Source organism: Staurois parvus, unplaced genomic scaffold (genome assembly GCF_062004578.1).
Source record: "Staurois parvus isolate SC_StPar_1 unplaced genomic scaffold, SC_StPar_1.0 ptg000697l, whole genome shotgun sequence".
Taxonomy (NCBI): Eukaryota; Metazoa; Chordata; class Amphibia; order Anura; family Ranidae; genus Staurois; species Staurois parvus.
In genome coordinates, this window is record NW_028318493.1 from 3,040,559 (window position 1) to 3,061,587 (window position 21,029).

The window sequence follows — 21,029 nt, forward strand, 5'->3', positions numbered from 1 at the left end:
CATACACTAGTTAGAAGAACGGGATCGTTACCTAATATGGAGAAAACCAAGATATGACTGCCCAAACCATGATTGCACTGCCACCATGCTTTACCATTGGCAGAAGACAGTCCTGGTCGTAAGCTTGGGACAGTGTTTGCCACAAGTAAACATGCCCAGTGGTTGGGAACAGTGTGAAGCTTGATTCATCGGACCACATTACAGTCTTCCATTGATCAATTATTCACGATTTATAGATATTGCACCACTCTGGAAGACTGCGATTGAGCTTTGCAGTCACTTTTGCAGCAGTTGTTTTCTTATTCCTGGCCACGATCCTGCACATTGTGCTTCTGTCTCTTTCAGTTGATCAGGTCAATCACACTTATGCTTATCAGATGGCATTTTCCTGGAAACTGTATATGCCGTCATAAGCTTTGATACTGTACTTCATGACATGGCAAATAAATTGCCAACTTTAGTCAAAGAGGCACCAGCTAAGCGGACGCCAACAATTTGCCCTCATTGAAGCTCAGTAAGCTCTGACATGACTCATGTAAGCCATGCTCAGTAAGCTCACGTCATGACATATTACAAGCAGCGCACGCAGTGAATGAGAAACGTGAGGCTTCCCACCTGTTAGCTAGGTGTCTCATCACACAGAAGAAAGAAAAGAATGTTATATCACTTCCATGTTGTCAAATAGTGTTTCCATTTTTTTGACACTGACACACACACACACACACACACACACACACACACACACACACACACACACACACACAGTTCCTGAGTTCACTAGTGCATTCTTTGCTCAGAATGTACCAGACTGTTGATTTGTCCACTCCTAATGTTGCTGCTATCTCTCTGATGGATTTGTTTCGTTTTTTAGCCTTACAGTGGCCTGTTTCACTTGCATTGACAGCTCCTTTGAACGCATGATGTAGGTTCACAATAGATTCCAAATGCAAATACAACACTTAGAAACAATTCCAGACCTTTTACCTGCTTAATTGATGAAGAAATAACGAAGGAGTAGCCCACACCTGGCCATGAAACAGCATTTGATTCAATTGTCCAATTACTTTTGGTCCCTTGAACAAGGGGGGGTGGCTACTCTTAAGAGCTGTAATTCCTAAACCCTTCCTCCACTTTGGATGTACATACCCTCACATTAAACCTGAGAGTGTGCACTTTCAGCCCATATCCATTAAACAACTATAGCTTGAATATGTTTTGGTAAACACCTGAAAAAAACTATAATTGTGCCTGTGTCCAAATATATATGGACCTAACTTTCAACTCCAGGCAGATAGTGTCCCAGACTGACTTCAAACCCAATACTGGAAAAGGAAAGCAAAGCGCTAACCAATTAGCCACCCTGCCCATTACACAATATATTTTCCATTTTATAGACATTTGAGGAAAGAGCAGAGTACATGAAACAAGTAACAATAAACAGATTACCTGATGGACAAACTACAACATCCCAGGGTGAGCTGATTGGCTGCTGAATTCCTTGAGCTCCTCCAACTTTGTCGACTCCTTGACTCCCAGTGCCAGCTATTGTGCTCACTGTTAACGTTTCAAGATCAATCTGGGGATATATTTTATTGCAGGCAATTAATATTGCAAAGGTTACATATGTGAATTATTATTTTTGAATGGATACTTAACAACTTAGCTATCCAGGTGATGAATATGTAGTTTTTGGTGGACCTCAAAGCACAAGATTAATCTGCTTATATGGCCTTCCCCGGTTCCTACTTCCCTCACCCATCAACATGATAATGACATTTTGATTACATACCTTTTTTCAAACCTAGTGATATCATCATTATTTGTATACTATGGTTCCTTCGCTGTAATGCATCTATTATTGGATATTCTGCTATGATGTAACGTCTAGAATACTACTGACTATTCAGCAAGCTAACCTTCAATAAACATTATACTTATTAAAAAAAAAAATCCTGTCGATAGATCGATAACAACTTAGCCTCCTCAACAGGAGGCAGTAGGGTGGATTTACTAAAGGCAAATATACTTTGCAAGTGCAGTTGCTCCAGAGCTTGGGGAGGAAGCTCTGCTGACTTCCATCATCCAGTCATGTGCAAGCAAAAAATTGGATATTTCTACATACTTACCTGTAAAATCCATTTCTTGGAGTACATCAAAAGACAGAGAGCAGGCTATCCATGACTATGTGGGTTATAGGACACCTATAGATGAATGGACACTGGCCAACCAATTAGACAGAAGGTCCTCTCCTATATAACCCCTCCTATACAGGAAGTACTTCAGTTTTGGTCGCAAGCAATGAAAATTCCAGAAAGGAGGGTCGGGACCTCTGTGTCCCGTGATGTACTCCAAGAAATGCATTTTATAGGTAAGTATGTAGAACAAAATCCACGTTTTCTTTGTCATACATCACGGCACACAGAGCAGGCTATTCATGACTATGTGGGATGTCCCAAAGCAATAAGAAATTTGAAGGGAGGGCGACACCATGATACCCACAGTCTATAATTCCTCAGGACCTACTCAGCTGCCTGTAAAACACTGTGGCCAAAGGCAGAATCCTCTGCGGCTATGACATCCACCTGGTAGAACCTTGTGAATGAGTGAACCGAAGACCATGTAGCGGCTTGCAAACCTGAGCCACTGACACCTGATGGCAGATAGACCAAGATACCTCCACACTCCTGGAAAAGTGTTCCTTCACCTGAAATGGTGGGATTTTATCTCTAAAACCATAGGCTTGAATGATCAATTGGCAGATCCATTGAGAAATAGTCGCCTTGGATGCTGCCTGCCCTTTCCTAGGCCCCTCTGGCAGTACAAAGAGAGCATCTGGCCTCCTGACCTATGCTGTTGCCTTCAAGAAGACCCTTACAGCACGTACCACATCCAAGGTATGCAGAGATCTTTCTCTTGCTGACTGAGGCCTAGGAAAGAATGAAGGCAGAACTATGTCCTGATTGAGATGAAAGCTAGAAACCACCTTTGGCAAAAAGCACCACCTTACCCTGATGCAAAACCAGAAATGGTTCTCTGTAAGATAGAGCTGCCAGCTCCGACACCCTTCTTGCAGAAGTGATTGCCACTAAAAACAACACCTTACAAGTCAACAGGACTAGTGGAATGTCTCCAATAGGTTAAAAAGGTGGCTTTTGCAAAACCTCCAAAACCAAGATAAAGTCCTAAGGACACAAAGGCACCCTAACAGGAGGAACAATACACATTACTATTTGTAAAAAAATACGGACTACAGAGTGAGACGCAATGGGCCTCGGGAAAAAAAATAACTAATATTGATATACCTGGCCCTTAATGGTACCAACAGCCAAATTTTTGTGCAACCGTTTGAAGAAATGACAGAATCCTGCCAATCACATACTTTCGTGGGTGCCGATTGTGAACCTCACACCGGGCAATGTAAGTCTTCCAGGTTCTGTAATAAATGTTCCTAGAAACTTCCTTTCTAGCACCCAACATGATGGGGATGACAGAATCCAACACTCCCCTATCCTTCACGATCTGGGTTTCAATAGCCATGCCATCAAATTTAGCATATGTAAAGCTGGGTGCAATCTAGGATCTTGAGACAACAGGTCTGGCCGATACGGTAGGGTCCATGGCTCATCTACTGCCATCTTGACTATGTCCGTGTACCAGGCCCTTCTGGGCCAGGCCAGACTAATCAGTATCACCGGAATAGACTGCTCCCAAATCCTACGTAAGACATGCCAGCAGCTGGGTTGGAGGAAAGGCATAAATCAGTGAGAACTGGTTCCAAGGAATCATTAAGGCATCTACCCCTGCCGCACGAAGGTCCCTTACCCTGGACACAAAAAGACCAACCTTGTTGAACCTGGATGCTAATAGATCTACATCTGGGTAACCCCATCGCTGGCAGATTTCTTTGAAAACATCGGGATGCAAAGCCCATTCCCCTGGTATCAGCTGCCGGCAAATGAGATAATCTGCCTGCCAATTTTCCACATCTGGAATGAACACTGCTGACAGACTAGGAACATATCTCTCTGCCCAGGTCAGAATGTAGTGCACCTACTTCTGAGCACCTCGACTCCTGGTACCGCCCTGGTGGTTGATGTATGCGACTGCTGTGGCATTGTCGGACTGAATCCTTACAGGCCAACCCTGGAGCCTGGATGTCCAATACCTCAGAACCAGCCTCACTGCTCGAAGTTCCAGGACATTGATGGGAAGAACCTATTCCCATGAAAGCCATGTTCCATGAACTGTGGCCTCCTCCAGAGCGGCCCCCCAACCTGAAAGGCTGGCATCGGTGGTTACCAACTTCCACACCACTGGTCAAAAGAATATTCCCTTCTCCAAATTGTGAGTTATCAACCACCAATTCAGACATAAGGAGGAAGACCTTGGATCTGTCTTAGACAACTTTTGTACCCAGGGTCTCCTTGGGTTTTGATTCTGAGATCTACCTCTGGAGGCGAATGGGTCGCTCTCAGGAGCTCAGTGACTCCAAGCGTGGTCCCGTGATAGGTTGTCACCTGTGCAATAAGTTCATCCGTGACATTTCCTGGCTAATATTCCACGGTCAACTGTTAGTGGGATTATAACAAAGTGGAAGCAACTGGGAACAACAGCAACTCAGCCACCAAGTGGAAGGCCACATAAAATGACAGAGAGGGGTGAGCGCATGCTATAGCGCACAGTGCACAGAAGTGGCCAAAGACCTCAAATCTTTTTGTGGCCTTCAGATTAGCACAACAAAAGAGCATAGAGAGCTTCATGGAATGGGTTTCCATGGCCAAGCAGCTGCATCCAAGACTTATATCACAAAGTGCAATGCAAAGCTTCGGATGCAGTGGTGTAAAGCACGCTGCCACTGGACTCAGTGGAGACATGTTCTCTGGAGTGCGAGTCACACTTCTCTGTCTGGCGATCCGATGGATGTGTCTGAGTTTGGCAGGGGAACGGTACTTGCCTGACTGCATTGTGCCAAGTGTAGAGTTTGGTGGAGGGGGGATTATGGTGTGGGGTTGTTTTTCAGGGGTGAGGTTGGCCCCTTAGTTCCAGTGAAGAGAACTCTTAGGATGTCAGCATACCAAGACTTTTTGGACAATTTCATGCTCCTAACTTTGTGGGAACACTTTGGGAATGGCCCCTTCCTGTTCCCACATGACTGCACACCAGTGCACAAAGCAAGGTCCATAAAGACATGGATGAGCGAGTTTGGGGCGGAGGAACTTGACTGGACTGCACAGAGTCCTGACCTCAACCCGATAGAACATCTTTGCGATGAATCAGAGTGGAGACTGCAAGCCAGGCCTTCTTGTCCGACGTCAGTGCCTGACCTCACAAATGTGCTTCTGGAAGAATGGTCAAACCTTCCCATAGACACACTCCTAAACCTTGTGGACGGCCTTCCCAGAAGAGTTGAAGCTGTTATAGGTGCAAAGGGCGGGGCCAACTCAATATTGAACCCTACGGACTAAGACTGGGCTGCCATTAAAGTTTATGTGCGCGTAAAGGCAGCCGGCCCAATACTTTTGGCAATATATTGTATTTCTAAAGGTGCTAATGACATGTGTAACAACCCATGCAATCCATACATACAAAGAAGACCAAAACAAATAAGTTCAGAAATTAAGCTATGTGTAATAAAACGGAATGACACGGGAAAACATATTGAACATAGGAAGAAAGGGAGGTGCAAAACGGCATGCATAGTCAAGACACCAGCTGAAATCTATCAGTAATTAGAAAGCAATCTTGCCCTTTGTCCTTGCAAATTATTATCAGCTGGTTCAGTTTCAACTGATGGCCTATAAAAAGGTGTCTCTTTACCAAAGTGTCACACAAGAAACATCTCATGATAGATAAAAGCAAAGGGCTCATTCAAGACCTTCGAAACCTTATTGTTGCAAAACATACTGATTGCGCTGTTTCAGAAGGATTTCCAAACTTCTGAAGGTTCCAGTGAGCGCTATTAGGGCCATAATCTGGAAATGGAGAACATAATTTCACCATAAACTGGCAACGACCAGGTGCTACTCGCTAGATTTTTGACAGAGGAGTGAAAAGAATGATTAGAAGAGCCAAAGACCACTTATGGGGAGCTTCAGAAAGACCTGGAATTAGCAGGTACAATTTTTTCCAAAGAAAACAATAAGTAATGCACTTAACCGCAATGGCCTGTACGCACCCTCACCATGCAAGACTTAGGAAAAAGCATGTTGAAGCTCGTTCAAAGTTTGCTGTGCAACATTTTGACAAGCCTGTGAAATACTGGGAGAATATAGTCTGGTCAGATAAGACCAATATTGAACTCTTTGGATGTCATCATGTACACCATGTTTGGAGGTCAAATGGCACTGCACATCACTCCAGAAACACCATACCAACAGTGACGTTTGGAGGTGGGAACATCATGGTGCAAGCCTGTTTTTCAGCAAACTTCATATCATTGAAGGAAGGATGAATGGAAAAACATAGCAAGACATTCTTGATAAAAATCTGCCTCCATCTACCAGGATGATGAAGATAAAAAGCAATTCAGCAAGACAATGATCCCAAACACAAAGCCAAGGAAACTGGTTTTAAAGAAAGAAAATAAAGCTGCTAGAATGGCCCAGCCAATCACCTGACTTGAATCGAATAGAAAATCTGTGGAAAGAACTTAAGATCAGAGTTCATAGAAGAGGCCCATGGAACCTTCAAGATTTGAAGACTGTTTGTGTGGAAGAATGGGCCGAAATCACACCTAAACAATGCATGCCACTAGTTTCTCCATACAGGAGGCGCCTTGAAGCTGTCATTACCAACAAAGTATTAACTAAATTTCAGTTAATGTGTTCAATACTTTTTCCCTGTGTCATTCCATTTTATTACACATAACCTAATTTCTGAACTTATTTGTTTTGGTGTCTTTGTATGTATGGATTACGTGGGTTGTTTCCGACATGTGATGAAAATGTCACATCAATAGCACCTTTAGAAATATATTTAATCGAGTAAAATTGTGACGTGGTCAATATTTATTTTACCAGCTGTACCTGCCCTTTTTTACCCCACTGCTATAAATGCTCTAATATGGAGGCTCTCAAATATAGGAGTTAGGATCACACTTTACAGAAGAGCCTTGACGAGGCAGTGGAGCTTCCACATATATCTGCAAATACGTGTAACTAAATCCTCCGTTTTTGGTGCAAATTGTTAGGGTCAGTTTTGGATTTTTGCAGGCTATCTGGTAAGTATGCTGGGAAATTTCGTATTTGTGCTATGCAAAGCTCTTCCATCTGCACCTTACTGTGAACGCTATTTATAAATAGGAACAAGGGGCATTCTGCTATTTTTCAGAAAGAGTTTAGGACAAAGGGTATTGGATCAGCACAATTAACATTAACAGGGTGAATGTTGTAAAAAAAAAAATAATAATAATAAAAAGGAAGGAATCTGATGAATGTTCAGTAAATGTGTAGTAAATATGCTCTCTGACAAAAGAGCTGGGTCTCTACTAGAAATCATTGGATTAACCAGATCTGAAGTGGTGAATATTAATAATACATCCTGTGAATAACATTTATTGCTTTATAAACACAGTAAACATTACAGAACACATCAATTAACACCGGAGAATATTAAAATCCATGTGCTGATGAACTTGGATGACAGTTGTGTTTATATCTGGGGGTAGTACAGCGTATATAAAAATTCACTGGCGAATGTACAGCGCATCTCCCAATTCAATCTTCATAAATACACCTCCAAAATGACAGAAATATATAATTTACCTTCCTAATCAGATGGTTTTCAGTGTCGGCCACATAGATAATATTGCCATCGATAGCCACTCCTTGTGGGGAATTGAAGGAGCATTCTGAAAATCGTCCATCTTTCTGTCCGCTCTCAACTCCTAGGTGAGCCAAAAAACAGAGGAGTGAGTGACTGAGGATTCTTAGGACTTCAGTTTCATATGTAAAAAGATGGAAGAAGGAAAACATACAGCTTACAATTGTTACTATTTATACTAATAAAGCTGACGTTTACCATGCTTATAGTTTGTCTTCCCTGGTTCCTCTTCCCCATTCTCTCATTAACATGCTAATGACAATTTTTTTGTATAAAACCTTTCCTTTTACATTACATACCTTATTTTAGACCAAGCTAAATCATCACTAGGTCTCTGTGCTTCTTTATGCAATGCAGGCAGATCATGGCTGGTAGGAGGCATATGAGAGAGGGGTCGGACATGTAGGAGGTGTATGAAGGAGTGTCCACAGCATGTGGATGGGGGTCTGCAGTGTGTTGAGGTAAAAACATAATAGGGTGGCTGTTAGGGAAAACACAGGAGAGTTGCAGATCATGTAAGATTATGCACAAAGGGGGAACGTCAGGCGCAAGGGATTTTTATCTAATTTTGTAAGTTACTACTCTTCATACATTGGGATTTACTGAGTAGATGCTTCAGAGCTGACTGGAGCCTCAAAAAGTTCAGCAGCTCAGAGCCTCTGCACGTCATCCCAGCTCACTAGCCCCTCACTGGCCTAGGCACACTACCCCAGCTCAGAGCCCCTCATTGGGACCGACTCTCCACCCCAGCTTAGAGCTCCTTATTGGCACCAACACACCACCCCAGCTCAGAGCTCCTTATGGCCCTGGTACACCATCCCAGCTCAGAGCTCCCCGTTGGCCCTGGCTCTCCATCCCAGCTCAGAGTTCCTCGTTGGTCCTGGCTCTCCATCCCAGCTCAGAGTTCCTCGTTGGCCCTGGCTCTCCATCCCAGCTAAGAGCTCCTCGTTGGCCCTGGCTCTCCATCCCAGCTCAGAGCTCCTTGTCGGTCCTGGCTCTCCATCCCAGCTCAGAGCTCCTCGTTGGTCCTGGCTCTCCATCCCAGCTCAGAGCTCCTCGTTGGTTCTGGCTCTCTATCCCAGCTCAGAGGCTCCTCGTTGGTCCTGGCTCTCCATCCCACCTAAGAGCTCCTCGTTGGCCCTGGCTCTCCATCCCAGCTAAGAGCTCCTTGTTGGCCCTGGCTCTCCATCCCAGCTAAGAGCTCCTCGTGGGCCCTGGCTCTCCATCCCAGCTAAGAGCTCCTCATGGGCCCTGGCTCTCCATCCCAGCTAAGAGCTCCTCGTTGGCCCTGGCTCTCCATCAAAGCTAAGAGCTCCTCCTTGGCCCTGGCTCTCCATCCCAGCTAAGAGCTCCTCCTTGGCCCTGGCTCTCCATCCCAGCTAAGAGCTCCTCCTTGGCCCTGGCTCTCCATCCCAGCTAAGAGCTCCTCGTTGGCCCTGGCTCTCCATCCCAGCTAAGAGCTCCTCGTTGGCCCTGGCTCTCCATCCCAACTAAGAGCTCCTCATTGGCCCTGGCATGCCATCCCAGCTCAGAGCTCCTTGTTGGTACTGGCAAATCATTCCAACTAAGAGCTCTATGCTGGCCCAGGCTTGCCATACCAGCTGCTGATTTGGAAGATTTTTAAATTTGTCTTTTTGAATGGATTTATTTTTCATCAAGAGAAGCTTGTGGTTGTTTAAGAAGATTCTGCCAAAGTTTATGCTCCCTGCTGATTGCAGAGCTGATTCAGCAGGGGACATGTTGGACTTCTCCAGAGAGACCACCGGGAACACCAACATTTACATATGTTGTTTGTCAAAAGGTGTGGACTTGCATATGCAGGAAAGACCAGGGAGCATCACAAAACAGATCCACCTATCTCAGGCACCTCAGATGTAAAGATGTCAGTGCTGCATGGCAACGACTATACAGGACAGGTTGCACAGGTGAAAGGGGAGGATGGTGGGGATCAGCCTTTTTAACCAAAAGATAGATTAATCAAGCTCTTTGGATGTCATCTCTCAAGGTGGTTAGGGATGAGCAGAGGCGTGTTCAGATCCTAGTCTGAACCCATCTAAGCAATCCCACCAGGAAGCCGTCACTGTACAAAGCTAATCATAATGGCTGAGGCATTTCTTGTCCCGCAGCTGCACGTATACAAGGGACATTCACCTGGTTTCCCATGTTTTGTTGCTGTCTGTGTATCCGTTGGAGATTTTCCCTGACTTCCTGCACTGGCGGAAGAATAGTCACTGGGACAGGAAGTGGAGAGAAATCTCAACTTTTAGATTGTAAGCTCTCACCCAGCAGGGCTTTCCTAACCCTCTTTAATTATTGTATTTAAATTGTACGGTCTTCCTTTATATTGTAAAGGGATGCACAAACTGTCGGCACTATATAAATACTGTACAATAATAGGAAATTCAGGCACTGCTGTTAAAAGATGCACAGAGATTCATTTACATTGGGGAATTGCTTTTTAAAAGATGCAATGAAAAGTCCAACTAGTACTGAACTGAATATTAGCTATCAGACATATTTGGGGTTATTTACTAAAAGTGGAGTGTGAAAAAGCTGGTGCAGCTCTTCATAAAAACCAATCAGCTTCCAGGTTTTATAGTCAAAGCTTAATTTAACAAGCCGAAGTTAGAAGCTGATTGGCTACCATGCACAGCTGCACCAGATTTTGCACTCTCCAGTTTTAGTAAATCTCCCACCTTTGCCTCTTTCCTTGATTCTCCTTGTTCTCAACTGCAGCTCCCAAGTTGCCAGTTATAAAAAAAAGCTATTGAGTACAGCAATCTACTACCATATAAGCCAAATACTGCATCTCTTCTGAAGTCTCCTAGTTCTCAGCTACAGCTCCCAGCGATACATATCTTCCCAGTGCACGACTTAGCAGCACTGTTCTACAATTGTTCTCCCTATTCACCACAGACCACTCAGCACTCTGCACCTACCAGAAGAGCATGACCACATTGAAGTTGATCTTTTTGCATTTATTGCTGGCAGGGTGGATAAAAATCAATGATTTTTTAAAAAAAATTAAAAAAAAAATCTGATTTTTTAAATTTAAATCTGATTTTTTTTATTTAAATCTGATTTTTTTTTATTTAAATCTGATTTTTTTTTATTTAAATCTGATTTTTTTAAATAAATTACTTTTTGAGGAAAATATATTACCATCCAAAGGTTATTCCATCATGAAATAAAGATTCGTTTTTTAATTATGTAGAATAAGGCTGTATATGTTTAATTTTTTTGGTAAATAAATTCCATGAATCCATTCACAATGTCATGCTCTTCCAGAGGTTTTTGTAAGATTATTGGGCAGTTTCTCTGCCTACAAGATATTATCACAGATGCTCGGTTTACTTTTGCAGTTCTCAAAACTGAATTTGACTCAGCGGAGATCACATGCCTCTTCTTCACAGCAAAAATGTTATAACATGAACAGAGTTAAGAAAAAGACCTTCATCCTAACTTCTACAAACCTATGAATACAGAATCAACCCCTTCAGTGCTAAGTTTCAAGAAGTTCAGTGAATAGAATAGAAACAATATTTTTCTGATTGTTTGGAGTGGAATAGATCTGCACAAGAAGAAAGTGAAACTAAGTGTGAGGAGGAAGGGGCTGATAGTATACGTTTCTTAAAATATATATATTTTGTTTAGCCAAATTAGTTAAACATGGATGTTTGTTTAAGCAAATACCATATGCTGGAATGTTATTGTTTCAGTTGAATAAATCTATTTAAAGTGTTATTATTAAGGTAATGATTATTTTTCTCCTTCCTAAGTACAACAGAAAAGTTCTCCAAATATGAATGATTAACCTATTAAACTGGGGATAAAAAAACTAATATGAAAAGTTGTTATTCTAAAAATCTTCATCTACTTGTATATTAAAGTTATACCAGCAAGAATTAGTCTATGTAGAAAACTAGGATTTAAATCAAGCCTTACTGACTAGTGATTTAAATCGTGATTTAAATCAGTTTGATTTAAATCAAATCCACCCTGATTGCTGGCCATTTATTAGCGGCAATCCTGACACATCAACGTTCCATAGTCCACAGGATCCCTATATGACTTCACATGGTGTGCCCAGTCAGTCACCTGCATCCCCAATAAATGGCAATTGTATGTCTTTTGTGGTTCCAGCTACTCCAGCAATAACTACATCTCACACAGTGCCAAGTAAGAAAAAGAAAAGGAAAATGTAGAAAGGACATAATTTCCTGTAGCATTTCGTTTGAAGGGGAACTCTTCATCCCACTTAATTGCAGAATTACTTAGACCAGACCTTCACACTAAGAAGTGCAACTACAACCTTGCCTCCTATACAAAAGTTTTAAAAGCCCAATATGTTTTTTTTTTTTTGGTACCTTTTTGGAGATACACTCAACCCTCTGCCTCCATTCTTGCCTAGGAAAGAATGACATATACTCTTTTCCTGCAATCTCCAGGAATATATGTCAGATACCTGGGTGGACCGGACGGTGTGTTATCAGGGGGCTGGCTGCCTGAGCCAGGAAAAGACAACCAACTCCCGATGACATAAGGAAGATAGTGGTGTGGGACCTGGTGTGTGGCAGCGGGGCACAAAAGGACAATTCTAGAATAACTGGGCATGCAAGTATGTTGAGGACAACCCAGCATAAAATTTAAAAAGGGGGTAAAAAGCAAAATGAACAATGGGGAAAGGGGGAAAGTCCCTCTTTAAAGAATAAAACCTAATCTAAAATTCAAATGTACTCTAATACTCAGGTAGATCTGTGGTCATGTGACACGCCAGGTTGCAAGTATTCTCTCTCCTTCCCTGCAGGAGGGTCTCTCTTTGGTTTTCCACATAAACTGCCTGGATGCGGTGGACCCTTCCTATCAGCTGCCCTGTGGGGGTGTGGGATATGGGGTGGTGGGGGGTATTCTATCAGGATCTAGAAGACTGCACAGAAAAGATATCAGGAAGAGGTTAGTGGACAGCATGGACTCAAACTGCAGCACTGGATCACAAGTCAAACCCAGAAGCAGTGCTGGTGAAAGACCATATAAAAGAAAGTATTTATTTCAAGTGAGCTGTAGCAAGGATGAAAGGAGGTAAGAGGAAGAGGGTTCTGCTTTGCCCAAAAGATGAGCTTTTAAGCATTAAAACATCTTAAAATCCACATATAGAGCAAGAAAGATAAGAATATCCCTCAGCTGCTTCAGATGATGCTTTTATGTTAAGCAGCTGAGGCTGTCCTTGTTTTACACAGTTTCGGGGATCCTGTGGACATAGAGAATCTGGCATGCTGGGTGGAGAAACCAGCAATAAAACAAGAGTGTGTTCGGATCTCTGTGGAAGATAACAGCTGTAAAGCAACATGGCCAAGCTGAACATAATCTCGATTCATTATATAAAACCATTAGATTCTTACCTCCGATGGTGTGAAATACCTTCCCTTCCTTGGACACAACCAAAATTCTATGGTGACCTGTATCGGCAATCACAAGCCTCTCGCCAGATGAGTCTATGGCCACCTTTCCAGGGAAGAGCAATGGAGAGGTGGGCAAGGAATTGCGGTAGAGTTGGAGTGGGATCCGATTGGAATTGATCTCTTGCCTCTCTTTGTAGAATTTTAAGGCCATAGAGGTGAAAAGGAACAGGTTCTCTTTATTTCCTTCCCCAACTAGAGAGAATAGAATGTTCCCACGAGGACCCAACAGGACCAATGTGGGCCAACAGGACACTTCCAGTTCCTGCCACAAGGTAGCATCTGCATCATTCACAACAGGATGGGCAATGTTGTATCGAAGAACGGCGCTCTTAATGTTTTCCAGAACTCTCTCGTTGGGAAATTTGGCTGAGTGAACTCCAATAATGGCAAGACCATCTGGAAGAAAATGACAGAACGGAAGGTAACATCCCAAGGAGACAAACATCTAAAATATTTACGAAATTACATTGCAGAAGTAATACTTCTGACTTGCACATCTTCCAGTGTCGCCAGCAGAAAATTTACCATGCTATGCCAGCCATGGTCATGCCATCTTATGTCCCCTACCACCACAAGCATGGCTCAGTTGTAGCACTTCAACACACAAAAGGATGTAAATCACAGCAAGTGACTCCTGTCCCTTCGGATCCATTAGTGTGTCTACTGGGAGAGCTGGACCCTGAGCTGTACTCTCCAGGTATCTACATCATGATTACTCGTCTTTTGTATTTAGCAAGAAAACTAATAGCTAGATATTGGCTGTGTAGTATAATACCTTCTAAGAAATGTTGGGTGGAGCATGTTAATTCTCTCCTTTTATGAGAACAAATTACCCATCATCACCGTAATGCCCCACGTAAATTTGAGCTAATCTAGCAGAACTGGTTAGATACGCCCAGCTTGGCACCTCCAAGATTGATAATGAACAGACCTTTACAAATCTGATACACTGCGGCTAGTTGATTGTTGAATTGAAACTTGGTGGCCCACCTGAAACTGATATTATTGTTCCTGTTGTGTGTTCTGCTCTTCTTTTCTTTCTTTTCCTTCTCTGACTTTTGTTTCCTCTAGTCAACCTCTACATACTCTGTAAAATTTTTACTAATGTGATCTTAAAACTCTGCAACAAAGGGCTATAAATATGTAATCCTATTGTATATGCTGTATATAAACAATGTACATTTTTCTTGTACCCATTAGTATAATTGTTTACTGCCCTGCTCTTTGCTCCTGTATTTCCCTTAATTTTTTAATAAAAAGAAAAGTTTGGATTAAAAAAAAAAAAATCACAGCAAGTGGAAATGGAGAAGCCTTCAACAGCCTTCCAAAAGAACAGGAGTGCTATAAGTAGCTGAACCAGTCCATTTTTCAGTGCTGATATAATTTGACTGGCAATTGCTCTGTCATGCCATTGTGTACCCAAATAAATTTTATCTCATGTTTTTGAGATAAAGCTTTCATTTGGTGGTATTTAAAGAGGTTCTCCACTTTGTAAAAAAAAAAAAAGTAAAAATTAAAAGTCAACAGCTACAAATCCTGTAGCTGCTGACTTTTAGTAACAGGATACTTACCTGTCCAGGGATCCAGCGCCATCCTCACCCAGGATAGTACTTCACTAGCCTTTGGGTTCCCAACACCAGGATCTTAACTTTGGGCAGCTGGCTTTGCTGCTCGTGGCTTCACAGACAGCTGCCCACTGCGCATACACGAGCAATGCTGCACTTTGTGAATGGTCCCGCAGTCTTCTGCGACCTATGATGCGTCCAAGAACTGTGGGGAAGGAGGGGGAGAGGAGAACTTCCGCCTAGGCGATCCGAGCATAAACGGGTACTTGTCAAAACTAGGTACCTACTCCCCCCCCTCCCCAAAACAAAAGGACCTGCCAAATGTGGCAGAGTGGGGGAGGCGGACTTATAGCAGAACCTTCCCTTTTGGTGATGCTCTGCTTTAATACCCACTTGTGTGTTTATTTTTTTTACTATATAAAAGAAAAAAGATGAACATTTAAAAAAAAAAAAAAAAAAAAAAACCTGTTACCCTAATTAAACTATAAAACAAATAAAAATGCCAGGACACTGGGAACACTCACAAATGACCTAGTTTTGGAAAGCAGACACCTCAAGGTGATCTAATTTTTTTTTTTTTAAATTGAAGAAAAAGAGAGGGGAAAAAATTAACTGGAATGCATAAAAAACGCACTGAAACGTGTTAAAAACGCACCAGAAATGCACCTGGAACGCATCTGGACTGCATTTCTGTAGTGTGAACCGGCCCTAACACCCTGGTCACACTGGATGCCAACTGCATGCCGTGCAATTTGCAAATTGCATGCTAAGTCGCACCCTATTGTCCGCAATTACAGTGATCATATTGGTGCAGTTCTGACTTGGTCGGAGCCGTACCGATTTCCAAAGTAGTACATGCACTACTTTTGGTGCGATTTACATAAACATCTGTGTTAGAGGTCTTGCAAATCTCACCTGAAATCAGTAGTTCACCTGACTTTGATATCGTGCGACTTCACTGTAAGTTGCACGATTTCAAATTTGGGTTTGATGTGACTGGGGTGAAAAGCTGGTTCACTCAGAATCTGGTGCACCTGTGCATGGTAGCCAATCAGCTTCTAACCTCAGCTTGTTCAATTAAGAATTAGCAAAAAAAATCTGTAAGCTGATTGGTTTCTATGCAGACGTGCAGGAGATTGTGAGTGACCCAGCTTTAGTAAATAAACCCTGCTGTGTCTGTGACCTGAGCTGTCTGATAATAGCTCAGTTCACAGCCATTAACAAATGCACTGACAGCCTGAGGGCTCTTTCTGAGGTGCTGTTTAAAGAGGCCCCTCCAGCAGTAGACATCCACCTCTCCTACACATTTTTAAAATACAGCGGAAGGGAAGTGGTTAAGTACACAGAATTCCCTAAAATCTCACATAAGCTCTAATGTGTCAATGTAATTTCAGAAGTAATTTCCTCTTTACAGAAGAGAAGCATATATGGTACCTGTATCGGTGTACCGGTGCTCCAGCTCATGCAGGTCAGGGAGGATGTGCATACAGTTGATACAGCAATATGTAAAGAAATCTAAAATCACAATTTTCCCGCATAGATCTTTGTGTAGAGAGATGGCCCCTTTTGTATTCAGCCATTCCAAACCTGAGAAAGCAAAAGAAAATATAAATGCAAAATAAATAAAAAAACAAGAAGCTGATATTTTTCTGTGCTAAAAAAAACATCATAAAGTACAGTTGGCTACAATAATAACAAATAATGAATCATTGTATGTAAGGAGTAGATGACTTCTTGTTACAGTTGTTCTTCCTTTTCAGCCAAGGAAGCTGCTGTCTTAGCTTCTGGTTGATCTGCAACTGCCATAATGCTGCACGTGTGATCAGTTAGGACCCCAACCATTGGATGTTTTGACAATTTGGTTGAAAGCACAAGCAAGTGTGACAGTTAGCATGCCGCAACATGTAACCGTTTTTATAAACGGTTACATCAATGGGTTTAGTTCCTCTTGAATTCATGGGTGTACTGACCCTCTAAATAAATGAGGACTTTAGAAGTGCAGAGGCAAACTCCACCATTTAGACTATGTTACATCTAGAATTAGGATGTAACATGGTTGTGAGCAGAACGCCCCAACCCAGTCCGGTGTTCCTCCCCAACCCGGTTCGGTGGTCCTTTCCACATTTGTAGTCCACTGACACTTTCTCCAGCTCAGTAACTGAAAGTCCATACCTTAGGCTGGCCATACACTATACAATTTTCTTGAGAAATTTGCTTTAGATTTACCAAAAAAACATATAATATGAGGTCAAACCTAAACAACACTTTCAATTGTATCCAATTAGGCAGGCCCTTGCACTACATAGTTGAAGGTAAATCTAAAGGAAATTGGGCAGAAATTGGACAGGAAATTGTAAGAAAATTGTATCGTGTATGGTCAACCTTACTTTGTAAAGGGAGCTAGAAGAAGAGTCTGCAGGAGCCTGTGCATTGCACTCCCGATCTGGTGATCCCAGTTGCAATGTTTTGCAGGCTCATCTGCAAAAAAATAATAAATGAATTTTTTTTTCTCTAACTATGGATGCGGTTATTATACTATTTTATTTATTTTGTTTGCAAAAGGCAGTTTGCCTTCAACTTGACAATAAATGGTTGTATCATATAAGGCTGCATGATGGGGCTCCCTGTATGGTATTGGGCTGGCCAGGATGAGACCCCTGTACCATATAGGACTGCATGTTGGGGCTCCCTGTATGGTATAGGGCGAGCCAAGATGAGACCCCTGTACCATATAGGGCTGTCAGGATGGGACCCCAGTACTGTGTATGGCCACCAGGATATTACCCCTGTACCAAATAGAGCCACCAGGGAGGGTCTCCTGCACTTTATACTGTTTTGATGGGCCCTTGTATAGAGCTTTCATGACAGACACCCCCCCACTCTGTATAGCTCTTCCATGATGGGCCCCTCTGTACTATACAGGGCCTCCATGATGGGTGCCCCTGTTCTGTATAGGGCCTCTGCAATGGGGCCCCTTTTCATATAATGGTTCAGTGATGGGCCCCCTATATCATAAAGGGCCTCAATGATGGGACCACTGTAATATAGAGGGGTCAGCCACCCAGGCCCCATATGGCATAGGGACACCTTGGTGGGCTGTCCAGCGTGATGGCCTCCTGTACTGTACAGGGCTACCATGATGGACCCCCCTGTTCTATGTAGGGCCCCCTGTGTATAGGGCTACTCTGATGTGCACCTTGTACCATAAAGGGCCTCTGCAATGGGACCCGTTTCACAGGTTTTTCAGGCCCTGCGTGAGTGGTCCATGGGCCGTACAGGCGCTGCGTGTCTGGTCCATGGGCCTTACAGGCACTGCGTGTCTGGTCCATGGGCCTTACAGGCTCTGCGTGTCTGGTCCATGGGCCTTACAGGCGCTGCGTGTCTGGTCCATGGGCCTTACAGGCGCTGCGTGTCTGGTCCATGGGCCTTACAGGCGCTGCGTGTCTGGTCCATGGGCCTTACAGGCGCTGCGTGTCTGGTCCATGGGCCTTACAGGCGCTGCGTGTCTGGTCCATGGGCCTTACAGGCGCTGCGTGTCTGGTCCATGGGCCTTACAGGCGCTGCGTGACTGGTCCATGGGCCTTACAGGCGCTGCGTGACTGGTCCATGGGCCTTACAGGCGCTGCGTGACTGGTCCATGGGCCTTACAGGCGCTGCGTGACTGGTCCATGGGCCTTACAGGCGCTGCGTGACTGGTCCATGGGCCGTATAGTTGCTGCGTGTCTGGTCCATGGGCCGTATAGTTGCTGCGTGTCTGGTCCATGGGCCGTACAGGCGCTGTGTGATTGGTCCATGGGCTGTACAGGTGCTGCGTGTCTGGTCCATGGGCCGTACAGGCGCTGCGTGAGTGGTCCATGGGCCGTACAGGCGCTGCGTGAGTGGTCCATGGGCCGTACAGGCGCTGCGTGAGTGGTCCATGGGCCGTACAGGCGCTGCGTGAGTGGTCCATGGGCCGTACAGGCGCTGCGTGAGTGGTCCATGGACCGTACAGGTGGTGCGTGTCTGGTCCATGGGCCGTACAGGCGCTGAGTGAGTGGTCCATGGACCGTACAGGTGGTGCGTCTCTGGTCCATGGGCCGTACAGGCGCTGAGTGAGTGGTCCATGGGCCGTACAGGTGCTGCGTGTCTGGTCCATGGGCCGTATAGTTGCTGCGTGTCTGCTCCATGGGCCGTACAGGCCCTGCGTGAGTGGTCCATGGGCCGTACAGGTGCTGCGTGTCTGCTCCATGGGCCGTACAGGTGCTGCGTGTCTGCTCCATGGGCCGTACAGGTGCTGCGTGTCTGCTCCATGGGCCGTACAGGTGCTGCGTGTCTGCTCCATGGGCCGTACAGGTGCTGCGTGTCTGCTCCATGGGCCGTACAGGTGCTGCGTGTCTGCTCCATGGGCCGTACAGGTGCTGCGTGTCTGCTCCATGGGCCGTACAGGTGCTGCGTGTCTGCTCCATGGGCCGTACAGGTGCTGCGTGTCTGCTCCATGGGCCGTACAGGCGCTGCGTGATTGGTCCATGGGCCGTACAGGTGCTGCGTGTCTGGTCCATGGGCCGTACAGGCGCTGCGTGTCTGGTCCATGGGCCGTACAGGCGCTGCGTGAGTGGTCCATGGGCCGTACAGGCGCTGCGTGAGTGGTCCATGGGCCGTACAGGCGCTGCGTGAGTGGTCCATGGGCCGTACAGGCGCTGCGTGAGTGGTCCATGGGCCGTACAGGCGCTGCGTGAGTGGTCCATGGGCCGTGTAGGTCCTGCGTGACTGGTCCATGTGCTGTATAGCCCCCTTTACTGTAGAAACCCTGTATGTGGGGTCCTGGGTACCTGGAGAGAAGTCAGGAACTGTCAGCTCCTCAGCCCGGCCATTCACCTGCTCCAGATACTGCAGGATCAGCCTTTCCCTCTCCCCCTCCGCCTCCAGCAGGGCGCCCTCCAGCGGGCTCTGTATCTCCAGCACCCTCTGCAAACTGTACGCCGCCATCTTTCTCCACCCAGACTGACAGGCCGGCTCTGTACTCCTCACATTCCCGGCTGCACTTTCGCGACCACCGGAAACCGTAACCGAATCTCTTAAAGACTTATTCGCTACAGGAAGCAAAGTGTGTTTATGCTGAACAACTTCGAGCGATCAGATGTTTATTCAGACAAGAAAGTCACCACATTACGTACCGAGCAGAAAGTGCCAACTGCCTTCTGCCCCGGATTTACCTCATATTACACACCTTTTATTCCTCGTAGCAGATTCCTCACCATTTTCTCGTTGAAGAAAAAAAAATGATGGAAAAGGTTTTCTTTTTTTTCTTTTTTTTGCAAACTACAATACCCCCCCCCGGTCTTCCCTGCCCGGTGTGGGGTTCCGGGGATCTTCAGTGTGATATCGGGTCCTGTGTTGGGCGGAGAGAGGAAAGTGCGGCCCGGAATGTGCAGAGTGCTGGGATTGGGCGCCCAGAATGAGCTGACAGGTGACAGGAGGGAGGAAATCCCGGGAGGGAGCTCAGGGATGGGGAGTGGGACTAAGGGGCCGGGGATGGTTATGGGACTACTGGGCTCAGGGACAGGGTGGGGTTCAGGAGCCAGAGGTGGGGACTGTTGTAGGACCAGGGGGTTTAGGGACCAGGGGTGGGGGCTGTCAAGGGCCAGGGGTGGGGGCTGTTAGGGGCTCAGGTGCTAGAGGTGGGGAATGTCGGGACAGAAGGGCTTAAGAGCCAGGTATGGGGATTGTCATAGGAAAGGGGACTCGGGCTAGCTGTGTGGCCCTGAGCCTCTGATCCCATGACAGTCCCCATACCTGGCTCTTAAGTACCCCAATCCCCTGACCCCCCCCCTCCCTCTGGCCTCTGAGTTCCCCAGTTAACTGACACCCTCACTCAGGCCTCTGAGCCCCCCAGTCTCCTGACACCCCCCTTCTAGCCTGTGAGCCCCCCAGTCCCCTGACCCCCCCCCCGGCCTCTGAACACCCCAGTCCCAACACCTCCCTTCTGGCCTGTGACACCCCCCCTCTGGCTTCTGAGCCCCCCCCAGTCCTTTGATACCCCCCTTTCTAGCTTCAGAGCTCATCAGTCCCCTGACACCCCCCCGGCCTCTGAGCCCCCCAGTCTCCTGACATCCCCCTTCTGGCCTCTGAGCACCCCAGTCCTGACACCCCCCTTTCTGGCTTCTGAGCTCCCCAGTCCGCTGACACCCCCCTGGCTTCTGAGCCC

The 21,029-nt window shown here is 45.4% G+C and overlaps 2 protein-coding genes across 2 annotated transcripts in view; one reads left to right on the plus strand and one right to left on the minus strand.

Annotated features, from left to right (window-relative positions):
• The window catches only part of NHLRC2 (NHL repeat containing 2), a 64,678-nt gene extending 44,853 nt beyond the window's left edge, over nt 1-19,825 (minus strand). Inside the window, exons 1-5 of the mRNA XM_089653055.1 lie at nt 19,654-19,825; nt 16,280-16,432; nt 13,221-13,676; nt 7,764-7,885; nt 1,447-1,576 (exon numbers count right to left, since the gene is read on the minus strand). Of these exons, the coding sequence (XP_089509181.1) occupies nt 1,447-1,576; nt 7,764-7,885; nt 13,221-13,676; nt 16,280-16,432; nt 19,654-19,810 (1,018 nt within the window). The 5' untranslated portion in view covers nt 19,811-19,825. The remainder of the gene's footprint in view (nt 1-1,446; nt 1,577-7,763; nt 7,886-13,220; nt 13,677-16,279; nt 16,433-19,653) is intronic.
• A 342-nt stretch (nt 19,826-20,167) lies between these two features.
• The window catches only part of DCLRE1A (DNA cross-link repair 1A), a 34,693-nt gene continuing 33,831 nt past the window's right edge, over nt 20,168-21,029 (plus strand). The window contains exon 1 of the mRNA XM_089653057.1: nt 20,168-20,291. The gene's annotated coding sequence lies outside the window, so the exon portion shown is untranslated. The remainder of the gene's footprint in view (nt 20,292-21,029) is intronic.